The sequence below is a fragment of the Coenobita brevimanus genome, chromosome 87 (genome assembly GCF_032717465.1).
Source record: "Coenobita brevimanus isolate Jiangsu-jjx chromosome 87, ASM3271746v2, whole genome shotgun sequence".
NCBI lineage: Eukaryota > Metazoa > Arthropoda > Malacostraca > Decapoda > Coenobitidae > Coenobita > Coenobita brevimanus.
Window position 1 is genome coordinate 20,815,043 of NC_137040.1, and position 13,549 is coordinate 20,828,591.

General features: G+C 43.1%; 1 protein-coding gene across 1 annotated transcript in view; it reads right to left on the reverse strand.

Moving 5' to 3' along the window:
* Window positions 1-13,549, reverse strand: part of LOC145411011 (myotubularin-related protein 9) — a 408,122-nt gene that overhangs the window by 323,083 nt on the left and 71,490 nt on the right. The window contains exon 3 of the mRNA XM_080281074.1: window positions 10,806-10,957. Coding sequence (XP_080137200.1) covers window positions 10,806-10,957 — 152 coding nt within the window. The remainder of the gene's footprint in view (window positions 1-10,805; window positions 10,958-13,549) is intronic.

A 13,549-nucleotide genomic window follows, 5' to 3' on the forward strand; every position in this document is an offset into this window, starting at 1 on the left:
CTCCGACCCTTCGGTCAGCACGGAGTGCTCTAACTCACTGAGCCACAGCTGCTACTACACATGGTATTGAAAAGACTCATAGAAATGACTATAGCATAGTGGATGGTGGAAGAAGAAAATGACATAGTTAAAAACTTAAGCTGCCTGGGTGATGTAAGAAAATGTAGTTTCCAGACAGATGTATTGTTAAATGGAAGCAATTAGATGAAAGTGTGGCAAATGCTAAGAATATTCATACTCACATGGAAAAGTTGGATAGTTCTAATGCTAGTGACAGGACAATACAAGTATAATACCCAACTTCCATAAAATACACATTGGTGAATACTATACAAAGAGGTGAGTACACACATATCCACTAAACTCTGTAAAAATCCATAAAACTCTTGCTCACCATTAACGTGTGGCACAGCATCATCTGCATTCATCAGATATATGAGACTCGACCCTTCACCACTCACTACTATCCTCATCCCTCTCTCCATAACTTGAGCTTTTACCTCTCTTAATTCTACCACTACCACTATCACATGTAGGACATTATCATCTGCATACACCAGATCTGAGATACTCTACCCTTCACCACTCATTATTATCCTCATCCCTCTCTTCATAACATGAGCCTTTACCACTCAATTCTACCAACACCAACACCACCCCACCCACCCATCTACCCACCCACCCACACACACACAGCTCGCTGGTGCAGTGGTAACGCTCTCGCTTGCCAACTGGTGGACGAGAGTTCGCGCCTCGCTCAGGTTGCGAAAAAGTTTCACTGACGAAGTGGGTGGTTACTGTCCCCTTTGAGCAAGGGGACGGGTGTGTGCGTGTGTGAAGGTCACAGCCTTGCCCTTAGATCGGACTATATGAGCTCTCAGCTCCCTTCCGGGAGGGTAAAAGCTGACGATCACGACCAACAAGTGATCCTGACCGACCCGGTGAATTACACACACACACAAACTCTCTTCCCCTCTCCACCTCTCTCACATACATTCCACTGAGCAATCTCTCATATTCCATTCTCTCTATCTGGCCATTTCTCTTAACATTTTCAAGTCCATCCATCCATCCATCATCCAATCCTATGTTGCCCCATGAGAAGCATAGAAGCCCGGGACTAGGCAAGTTGGTCCTGACATTTAAGATGAGAGTGACCAGCCTCACTCATCCCTGAGTGGCATTATATGAGCAATATACCCCAACCACCCCATAGACATAAACCTTCACCGGCTCAATCCGATTGGAGTGCCGTTATTACCCACTAAACCACCAGGCACCAAAATTTGGTTGTGGTAACCACCCAACATAGTAAATGGTTTCCTGGTGTACAGGAAACCATTTGGCTTGTCACTCAGTGTAGAGTCACCCACAGGCAGAAGGAAGAAGAAACAGTGAAGGAAAGAAAGACAAAAGAGTGAGTGTAAAGTCACCCATAAGCAGAAGGACAAGGAAAGAATAAAGGAATGAAAGACAGAAGAGGATGGAAGGAAAGAAGGACGGACGAGAGGAATGGGCAGACACCCGAGAGCAGCAATACATCGAGTGAGTGGATGGTGAGTGCCCCCACCTACCACATAACACTTTCAAGTACATTCACATATAACATTATTCTAAATGTAGATCATGGAATTTTGCACTTTCTTGGGACATGAATCAGAGAAAATGGGCAGTCCCAAGTACAAAATCCTTCTCCAGTGCTATACAAATCATAATACATCTTGCAATGTTAATACTAATCAGTGAAATCATCACAATGCTAGGTATTCAAAATGACTGGAGATTCTAACTTTTCAAAGCCCATGAGTAGTTCTCACCCATACACTGCAGCTTTGGGAAAATGTGCTGTGACCCTGGTGTGCAAAACACACCAGTTTCTGAAAAAATTTTAGTTCACAGACTCCTAGTTCTGACAAAATATATATACACCAATTTTAAGTCATTATGTGGCATAGTTTAGCTGCTACAAAGTCCCATATTACATAACAGATATTTTTCAGCAAACCAAAACAAATATACAGTACATATTTATAAAATTTTTACAAAGACTTGTTTTGTGTGTATATGATGGAAGAGGCAAGCTGAAACAATGCTTTAACATGCAAATTCCCAGGCCAGTATCTACTGTAATTATTTGTAATGACCATCATGATAAAGAAAATTCAGTATTCAGCCTGAGTAATACTATGTATGTTCCAGTCCAACTTATAACAGCTCATGATGTATATTACAGTTCTCAGCTCATGAAGTATGTCACAGTTCTCAAATTAAGCTAAAGTTAACTACAGTATCTATCTATCTATTGTCAGATGCCTTAATCTCATAAGGGGTGGCCACAAACAAATCACCTCCATGTCGCCCTGTCCTCCGTCATTTCACTGCCCTGCTCCCAGCTCACATCCCCCTCTCTCATATACCTCTCCACTCCATCCCTCCATCTCATCCTTGGCCTCCCCCTCCCTCTTCTCCTCTCCACCTCACTCACATATACTCTTGTCAGTCTCTCACTCTCCATCCTCTTCACATGGCCAAACCACCTCAATGTGTTTCTCCTAAATCTTCCCATCACATCCACATCCACACCACAATGCTCCTTCACATCCTCATTTGTTAGTCTGTCTCTCCATGTAACTCCACAGGCTCCTCCAAATAACTGATTTCCACTGCTCTCATTCTTGACTTCTGTCCCTCCAACAAGGTCCTGGTTTCACTTCCATATTTTAGAGTTGGTATTACAATACTGTCATTTAGTAACTTTTTCACTTCCATGCTCACTTCCCTGTTTCAAATTACTGCTTTCAAGGAACCAGCAACCTTTCTTCCTTGTTGTACCCTTTCAAGCACTTCACTCTCAAAACTACTATCTTTACTCATCACACTACCCAAGTACTTAAATGCACTCACTTATTCCACATCCTCCTCATCCAACCTCACTGTACATTCACCAACTTCACTTCTCTCGAAGACCGTAACTTTACTCTTCCCTACATTCACCTTTAGATTCCGTTTCTTAAACACTCTCCCAGATTCATCCACCAAGCCCTGCAGCTTCCCTACGTCCTCACTTAACAACACAATATACGTTGCAAACAACAGTACAAGGAGTTTCCAGACACTGCCCTCTCTCATTAAGGCCACTCCAACATCCACTGCCCTACCTTGTATTTCTTTTATAACCCCATCCATATACTGATTGAACAATCATGGAGAAATGACACATCCCTGTTTCAATCCAATATTCAAGTAGTAAAATTCACTCAGTTTACTATCTACACACACTGCAGCCTTTGCACCTTCATACATACTCTTCACATCATTCAACACTTCCCATCTGTTCCACATATTCTTAATACTTTCCACAATCCTTGTCTTTCCACCCTGTCATATGCTTTCTCCAAATCCATGACGGCTGCATACAACTTCTTTCCCTTCTCTAGAAACTTTTCCACTAAAGATCTAAGAAACAATATCTGATCTACACAACCTCTTCCCTTCCTAAAACCTCCCTGTTCTTCTCCAACTAATTCCTCTCTTATTTCCCTAACTCCATCAGTAAGTATACTACCATATCCTTTTCCTATTAAACTAAGAAGACAAATGCCCCTATGATTACCACAGTCTTCTTTTTCCCCTTCTCCTTTGTACAAGGAACTTCCATCCTACTGATCCCTTCCTCTCTTCTTGCATCCTTCCATCTCCCAGCCATTCTCCAGTCAATTATAGTCACATTACTTTCATTCTTTATGTTCAACAATTCCTTAAAGTATTCTCTCATCTGCTCACATTTTCTCCCTTCTCCACTAGTAATCTACCATTTTTATCTTTCACTCCCCGACTAACTTCTTTGCCACTCTGTCTAACTCTCTTCATCTCTTTCCAGAACATTTTCTTACATTCCATCCACTTTACGCTCAAATTCCTTCCAAATTCCTCATCCACTCTCTTCTGACTCTCTTACTAATCTTTTAACCTCTCTCTTCCTCTCTACATATAACTCTCTCTTCTGTCTCCCCTGGTTTTTTTTTCAAGAATACTCCCCCAGTATCCCTGCTAGTCGTAAAAGGCGACTAAAAGGGTTGGCGGAGGGTTAGTGCCCCTCCCCGGAAAACAAACAACTAACTAAAAAAAACAAACAATAAGCCTCGGACAAGGACTGACCAAGGACAGGACAAAGGACATGGTAATCGGAACGTGGAATGTAAGGGGAGCGAATGATGAGGTGAAAGAGAGAGAGATTGTCCAGGTGCTTGAGGGTGCGAAAGTTGATGCATGTGGAATAACTGAAACGAAATGGAGAGGTGAGAGTGTGGGAGAATGGGAGTATGGATAGGTATATGTGCAGGTGTAGGTGAGAATGAGAGGGCAAAAGAAGGAGTATGTATAGCTGTGAGTAAAAGATGGAAGAAGCGCATAAGAGAGTATGGATCAGTTGGGTCAAGGACTGTGTGTGTAAGATTGAAAGTTGGAATACAAATGTGGGCGATTGTGTGTGTGTATGCCCCAACGAAAGATCGTGCAAGCAGAGTGAGAGAAGAGTTCTGGACAAATGTGGAAGTGTGCATGAAAAAGTTTGGAAGGAATGAGAGTGTTTTTGATCAGTGATATGAATGGTAAAGTAGGGAATGTGAAGGTGGATGGAATAGTTGGTGAGTGGGGTGTGCCTGCTGAGATAGGTGAGAATGGCAGTGCGTTAGTGGACATTTGTGCTGGGAGGGGGTTGGTGATAACTAATACCCTCTTCAGGCACAAAATGATCCACAGGTATACATGGCGAGTGATGAGAAGGGTGGGTGGTGAACTGAATGAAAGGAAGGCAATGATTGATTATGTATGTGTGGATGAAAGGATGTGAAAATGTGTAATGGATGCAAGAGCTTATAGAGGTTGGGGGAGTGGACTTCCTGACCACTACTTGGTGCTGGCCAGAATCAAGGTCCAATTAGGATGGAGAAATAGAAGAAGGGAAGGATGGGAAGGAGTATTTATAAGGAGAGTGGAAAGGTTACAAGAGCATGGGAAAAAGGTAGAGTATAAGAGAGAAGTGGAGGAACGATTGGGCATATATGAATTGGAGCAGATGGGGGACGTGGAAGGTGTGTGCAGGATATTTACAGAAGAAATACGTGCAGCATGTGATGTGGTGTGTGGGATGAAAAGAAGACGGAGGGGTGTGCAAGGAACAGTGTGGTGGAATGAAGAGGTGAGACAGGCTGTGGCACAAAAGAAGAAAGCATACAATGAATGGATGAGAAATAGGGGCGTGGAAGAAGTTGAGAGGCAGAAGAGAGAGTTATATGTAGAAAGAAAGTGAGAGGTGAAAACATTAGTAAGAGAGAGTAAGAAGAGTGCAGATGAGGAATTTGGAAGGAACTTGAGTGTAAAGTGCAGGGACTGTAAGAAAATGTTCTGGAAAGAGGTGAAAAGAGTAAGACAGGGTGGAAGTGAAGTTAGCAGGGGAGTGAAAGATAAATATGGTAGATTACTAATGGAGAAGGGAGAAAAAGTGAGCAGATGGAGAGAAAACTTTAAGGAATTGTTGAACATAGAGGATGGAAGTAATGCGAGTATAAGTGGCTGGGCAATGGCTGGGAGAAGGAGGGAGGTGAGAAGACAGGAAGAAATCAGTAGGATAGAAGTTGTGGAAGCAATGAAGAAAGTTAAACTGGGGAATGCCCCAGGAATTGATGGAGTGTGTGGTGAAATGCTGAAGTATGGGGGAGAGATAGTAGTAGAATGGATGTGGAAAATGTGCAGATTGGCCTGGGAGGAAGGTAGAGTCCCAGAGGATTGGAAGTCAAGTATAATTATTCCCTTGTACAAAGGAAAAGAGGAAAAAGAAGTGTGTGGTAAGCATAGGGGCATCTGTCTTCTTAGTATAATAGGAAAAGTGTATGGTAGGATACTTATTGACAGAGTTAGAGAAAGAACAGAGGAATTAGTTGGAGAAGAACAGGGAGGCTTTAGGAAGGGAAGAGGTTGTGTAGATCAGATATTAATTCTTAGATCTTTAGTGGAAAAGTCTCTAGAGAAGGGAAAGAGGTTTTATGCAGCTTTCATGGATTTGGAGAAAGCATATGGCAGGGTGGATAGACAAGGATTGTGGAAAGTATTAAGAATATATGGAGTAGATGGGAAGTTGTTGAATGCTGTGAAGAGTATGTATGATGGTGCTAAGGCTGCAGTGCGTGTGGATGGTGAACTAAGTGAATTTTTCTCTTTGAAGGTTGGGTTGAAACAGGGATGTGTCATGTCTCCATGGTTGTTCAGTCTGTACGTGGATGGGGTAATAAGAGAGGTACAAGGTAGGGTAGTGGATGTTGGAGTGGCCCTGGTAAGAGAGGGTAGTGTTTGGAAACTCCTTGTACTGTCGTTTGTAGATGATACTGTGTTGTTGAGTGAAGACGAAGGAGAGATGCAAGGCTTGGTGGATGAGTTTGGGAGAGTGTGTAAGAAATGGAATTTAAAGGTGAATGAAGGGAAGAGTAAAGTGATGGTCTTTGAGAAAGGTGAAGTCAGTGAATGCACAGTGAGGTTCAATGGTGAGGAATTGGAAAATGTGAGTAGGTTTAAGTATTTTTTTTTTTTTTTTTAATGCGAGGAAGAAGGAACCAAAGGCCATGAGCCCGCAGTAACAGTTCCCTCCAAGAGAAAAACAAACTACAATCGAGAGCCAAATTCAAGATCTGATCATTTTGAGATGCCTGGACACACTGCATTTGAAAGACTGGAGATCACAGGCAGCAGGAAATACAGACAGAGGGAGACAGTTCCAGAAGTGACCTGTTGCGTAAATGAAAGACTGGGAGTAACGATTAACTCTTGCATTAGAGAGTTGGACAGAAAAGGGATGAGAGTTTGCTGCCAGACGGATGCTACACGCCCGTCGTAGAGGTGGAGGAATGCAAGCAGACAGTTCAGAGGAGCAGTGACCATTAAAGTAGCGACAGAAAAGAGATAAAGATGCAACAGTGCGGTGAAGAGACAGAGGTTGAAGGGAGTCAGTAAGAGGAGAAGAGTTAATGAGATGAAAAGCCTTTGACTACACCCTATTGAGAAGGGCTCTGTGTGGGGAGCCTCCCCACACATGAGAGTTGTACTCCACACAGGGGCGGATAAAACCCCTGTATAGAGTCAACAATTGTGCAGGGGTAAAGAAAGAACGGAGTCGGCTTAGCACACCCAATCTCTTGGAAGCAGATTTTACAAGAGATGTAATATGATCTTTCCAAGATAAGTCCCGAGTAAATGAAACCCCAAGCATGTTCAAGGATGATGCAGGATTAAGCTGAATATTATTAAACATTAATGGGTATACCTGTGGAAGATTTTGTCGGGTTGATAGGTGTAAGAACTGAGTCTTAGATGCATTAAACACAACCATATTATTTTTACCCCAGTCAGAGATACGAGCCAAGTCAGACATTTGGTGTGCCATAGCCTCATCCCTTGTTTGTTGAAGCAACTGTTGAGATGGGCGTTGCGGGAACCGAATGGAAAGGTGAAGGGTGGAGTCATCAGCATATGAGTGGATAGGGTTAGATGTACAGCTTATAAGATCATTGATGAATAAAAGAAAGAGAGTTGGTGATAGGACAGAGCCCTGAGGAACACCACTGTTGATAGATCTAGGAGAAGAACGATGGCCGTCTACAACAGCGGCTATAGAACGACCAGAAAGGAAGCTAGCGATGAAGGCACAGACAGAAGGATAGAAACCGTATGAGGGTAGTTTCGAAATTAAAGATTTATGCCGGACTCGATCGAAAGCCTTTGAGATGTCAAGTGCAATGGCAAAGCTTTCGCCAAAGTCCCGAAAGAAGGATGACCAGGAGTCTGAAAGGTAGGTGAGAAGATCACCAGTGGAGCGTCCCTGACGGAACCCATACTGACGATCAGAAAGAAGGTTGTGATAGGAAAGATGCCTTAAAATTCTTCTATTGAGAATTGACTCAAAAACTTTTGAAATACAGGACGTTAAAGCAATTGGACGATAGTTGGAGGGTTGGGAGTGGTCACTCTTCTTTGGGACTGGCTGAATGAGAGCAAACTTCCAGCAAGAAGGAAAAGTACAAGTTGACAGACAAAGGCGAAAGGGTTTGCCTAGGCAGGGTGTAAGCACAGAAGCACAGTTCTTGGGAACAACAGGAGGGACTCCACCAGAACCATATGCCTTGTTAGTACTGAGGCCAGCAATGGCAGAAAATACATCAACTGAAGAAATTTTAATGTCAGCCATGAGGAAGTCAGAGGGGGGAAGTGATGGAGGAACAGCACCAGAATCGTCTAAGGTGGAATTGGAGGAGAAAGTCTGTGCGAAGAGATCTGCTTTATCAGTAGAAGAAATAGCTACAGAACCATCAGAGTAGAAAAGAGGAGGGAAGGATGATGAGATAAAGTTGTTAGAAAGATTTTTGGCAAGGTGCCAGAAGGAGCGGGAAGAATTCGAGTTGGAGAGTTGAGAGCATTTAGTATGGATGAAATTATTTTTAGCAGAGCGAAGAACAGACTTAGCACGATTCCGGGCAGAAACATAAAGATAATGTGATTCAGGGGTGGGTTGGCTCCGGTACCTTTTGTAGGCCCTCTCCTTGTTGTGGACAGCATTAGAACAAGCGTGATTAAACCAAGGCTTTCTTGCGTTAGTCAAAGGATATGAGAATGGAATGTATGCTTCCATGCCCGAGAGAATAACTTCCGTAATGCGCAAGGCGCACACAGATGGCTCCCGGCCACGGAAGCAATAATCATTCCAGGGAAAATCAAAGAAGTACTGCCTGAGGGCCTCCCAGTCCGCGGCTCCAAAATGCCACAGACGACGTTTCCCTGGAGAGTCCACAGGCCGTACCGGAGTGATAGGACAGGTTAAGGTAATAAGGTTGTGATCGGAGGAGCCCAACGGAGAGAAAAGATTAACAGAGTAAGCAGAAGGATTAGTTGTGACGAAGAGGTCAAGTATGTTGGAGCTCTCTCCAAGGCGGTCAGGAATACGGGTAGGGTGCTGTACAAGCTGCTCTAGGTCATTAAGGATAGAAAAGGTGTAGGCTTGTTCACCAGGTGGATCAGTGAAAGGAGAGGAGAGCCAAAGGTGGTGGTGAACATTGAAATCTCCTAGAATGGAGATTTCAGAGAAAGGAGAAATGGGTAGAATGTGTTCCATCGTAGAAGTAAGATAGTCGAAGAATTTTTGATAGTCAGTAGAATTAGGAGATAAGTAAACAGCACAGATATATTTAGTCAGAGAATGACAGGAAAGCCGAAGCCAGAGTGTAGAGAATTCAGAAGAATCGAGTTCAGGAACACGAGAGCAAGATAAGTCGTTGCGTATATATACACAACAGCCACCTTTGGCTTTGAAATGAGTATAGAGAAAGTAGGAGGATACAGAAAAGGGTTTGCTGTCAGTTGCCTCAGACAGCTGAGTCTTCGTTAGAAAAAGAAGGTGAGGTTTAGAGGAGGACAGGCGGTGCTCAACAGAGCGAAAGTTAGAGGAAAGGCCGCGAATGTTGCAGAAATGAAGAAGAAGAGAGTCAGACAGTGGTTCCAGGCACCTCGAGTCGCCATCGGGAGAGGGGCGGATGGTGGGGGCATTTATGGTCCCCCCCCCCCCTGGGGACTCCGAGGCTGTGTGTTGTGACACCATGATTTTTTATTTTTGGAAAAGGAAGTGTAGTGTGTACTGTGCATGTAGTTTGGTGTAGATAGTTAGAGAAATTTGTACTGGAGAGCATGCTGGCCTACTCTCTGTGTAACTGAGACACTGAAAAAGTTCAGCAAAAGGGGATGGTCAGGAACTAGTCCTGAGGGCTGATGAAACGGGAGCTCCAGCACTCCCTGTCATCAGCTTTCCATCCACCTCTGGAGTACTGCCCTGCTCGACTGGTGCTACAGTCTACTCATCTACACTTGGGTAGTGTGATGAGTAAGGATGGGGGTTTGGAGGGTGAAGTGCTTGAAAGGGTACAGCAGGGAAGAAAGGTTGCTGGTTCCTTGAAAGCAGTGATAAGAAGCAGGGAAGTGAGCATGGAAGTGAAAAAGTTACTACATGACAGTTTTGTGATACCAACTCTAACATATGGAAGTGAAGCTTGGACATTGCTGGAAGGACACAAGTCAAGAGTGAGAGCAGTGGAAATGAGTTATTTAAGAGGAACCTGTGGAGTCACATGGAGAGACAGGGTGACATATGAGGATATAAAGGAGCGTTGTGGTGTGGATGCGGATGTGATAGGAAGCATTAAGAGAAATACACTGAGGTGGTTTGGTCATGTGGAGAGGATGGAGGGTGAAAGACTGACGAAGAGAGTGTATATGAGTGAGGTGGAGGGGGGGAAGAGGGAGGGGGAGTCCGAGGATGAGATGAAGGGATGGGGTGGAGAGATACATGAGAGAGGGGTGTGTGAGTTGGAAGCGGGGCAGTGAAATGGCGGGGGACAGGGCGACTTGGAGGCGATTTGTTTGTGGCCACCCCGAACGGGATTGAGACGTCTGGCAATAGATAGATAGATAGATTCTGTCAGCTTCTTTCACGCCCCTATTTCTCATCCACTCACTATATACTTTCTTCTTTTGTGCCACAGCCTGTCTCACCTCTTTATTCCACCATGCTGTTCTTTGCACCCCCTTTCATCTTCTCTTCACCCCACACACCACCTCACATGCTGCACAGATTTCTTCTGTGAACATTTTGCACACATCTTCCACGTACTCTATCTGCTCCAATCCATATTTACCCAAGCGCTCCTCTATTTCTCTCTTATATTCTTCCCTTTTTGTCTCTTCCTCTTGTAATTAAAGTTAACACCAACCTTATAATCCTTATTGACGTATGATATGCGCCAGTCATCGCCAGGCTGCACCAGACGTGAGAACTCTGACTCAGGCAGGAAGGTAGTCCACCCATCCTCCAATACAGGATACATAGCTCGGTAGAAGAATGGATACTGCAGGGTTGGCTCTTCTGTGGGAGAAACCCATTGTTACACATGTATTATCATCATCATCATCATCATCATTATCCACATCTCTTTTTCCCACCTTAGGATGGAATTCATGGCTCAGTAAAAGAGCAGATACTCCTGGGTTAGTTCCTCTGCTGGACCAAATCACTGTTACACACAGTATTGTACAGTGATTCCTTGGTCACTGTGCACTTGGATAAAGTATCTTTCAGTATCAGTGCTAAATGCAAAATCTACACTCCTCCTGTTACCGTACATTCTTAGGCTAAGAAAAAAAAAAATTATCGCACAATTGAGCTGGCTTCTGTTGACAATGATGGTCCATAATCTGTGGTTTCTGATGGCTCTGAGGGATTCAACGATGAGGCCCTACTCAAGTTAACCCTTTCAGGTCTCCTGGCCACGATCGTGGCTTTATCAGTACAGGTCTCCTGGCCACGATCATGGCTTGCCTACTTGAGTGAATCCCAAAACTGTGGTGAGAAGCTGGTGTATGTTATCAGTATTTCTCAATATTTACGCACTTCCTGGGTACTGAGAAGATATAACACAGATTTATTATTTTATGTTAGCAGGATTGTTTCTCTATAATTTTGTACAGTAAGACCTCATTATAGCAGAGTAATTGGGGCCCAAGCCATTCCAAAAATGCGAAATTCCAAGAAAAGCGACATCCGGACATCCCCCTGCTAACCCAAACTTTTTCCGATATATCAGACATTAGTCCGGATAGAACGAACAGTTTTTAAATTGTTTTGACTACCAATGCGGTACTGTACTGTGTTATAACTTCACTACATTAGTCAAATAGTATAACGTATATTATAATACTGTACTGTACACTACTAAACATGTCTTTTATTTACCTTATTGTGGTGAATATGGCTGGAGTGGTCAGGCAGCCCTGACTGCTTCTGGCTTTATCGGACTTTTTCTGAGATAGAGGAATTTAGCCAGGTAGCTTCTCAATTCCGATAAAAGCAAAATCTGGTCTATTGAAGTCCATTATATCGAGGTTTTACTGTATACAGAAATGCATTTACATGTATTTGTGACACCACACACCACTTGCTATGCAACCTCTCATTGTTACTATGACTTGTATGGTAAGTGGAGCCCTAATATTTTGTACACAGATGCGTATTAGTTCCTTATGAAAGAATATTATATTTTCTTCTAAATTTACAAGCCTTGATTTTTTTGGGGGGGTCAAAAATGTGATTTTTCAGACTGGACGTATGGACCTATTTGCAACCTGAAAGGGTTAATCCCAGCTGGTGAAGACCAATAACTTTCCACCCCTTAGCCTTAGAACCCCTTACCTCAAGCCCATCTAAGGTCTCTATATGGTACATATTTCTACCTTATTGTGCCTTTTTCATCATTTTCTATTGACTAACCATGCCTATGTGTGCTTCCGATACTATAACAGTATGTATGTATTTAGTGGGTCTAAATTGTTATATGAAGCAAACTTTGGGTTTACAAGTGGGATGTCTGGTATCAGTTAGGATGAAGCCTATAGGTTCTGTGCTTTTGTTATCGAACAATTTTGTTATCATGCATTATGTGCGGTACCAATTATGTGCAATAACCAAAGGATCACCGTCTATTTAAATCTAAATCAAATGACAGCAATTACACAGTATCCATACAAATCTGAGGCTTGCCATGGTAAAGCTGATGTTTTCTATGGACTCGGAGTTAAAATATAAGCCAAAACATGCTAATTTTTTCCCATCAGTTGTTGGAAACTACTGGGAAAGAATGTCTCTGATGTGTGTTATAAGATCTGTAACAATGTGAGATTCTCAGCTTGAGTTTTGAGTCTTTATACTTTGACTCTGTATATTCAGGCAGTTTAATAAACAGGGAAAACAGTAACAACCCATCTTTGCCACAGACATTTAAAGGTACATGACGAGCCTGCTTCCCCTGATGGCATTATACAGTATGATGAGGAAAAAAAAAAAAGTCACCTCTTATGGAGTGCCTGTGAAAACTCTGTAGAAGAATGGATAACACAGTGTTGCTCCCTGTGCTTGACAAAACCACAGTTACAATATATAGTCCCCAGTCATTATCATCACATTCTCAACCTCTTTTTCATATCTATGGATGGGGTTCATGGCTTGAAGAATAATGAATACAATCAGACCTTGCAATGTGATGAGTCACTAGAATACTGTAACACTCTATAAGAAGTTCTACCTGGCCTCGCTGAACAATCACAAGAATCACTATAGTAATGGTCAGAGCGATCTCCCCCTCCCTCTGCAATGATTGTGTGTCCATGTGGCTACATAGACAAGCCAACAGTTAAATGCTTGATCCAAGATGGCTCTCCACATCTACATGTACAGAACCCTTTTTAAAGCCTCCATGCACGGTTCCCCCCTCCTCCTACCCCTTTGAAGTCCATGTCTTAGTCAGCCAAACTCTCATGTGATCTATTGCAGTGACTGTCTCTCTTTACACTCATTGTGTTATATCATCTTCATGCCTGTGTATTGCCGTCTTTCCACCACCACTACTGCCATACTGCAGTGCAAGTGCATGCTCATCAGTGTAGTGTGCAATATAAAGTGAGA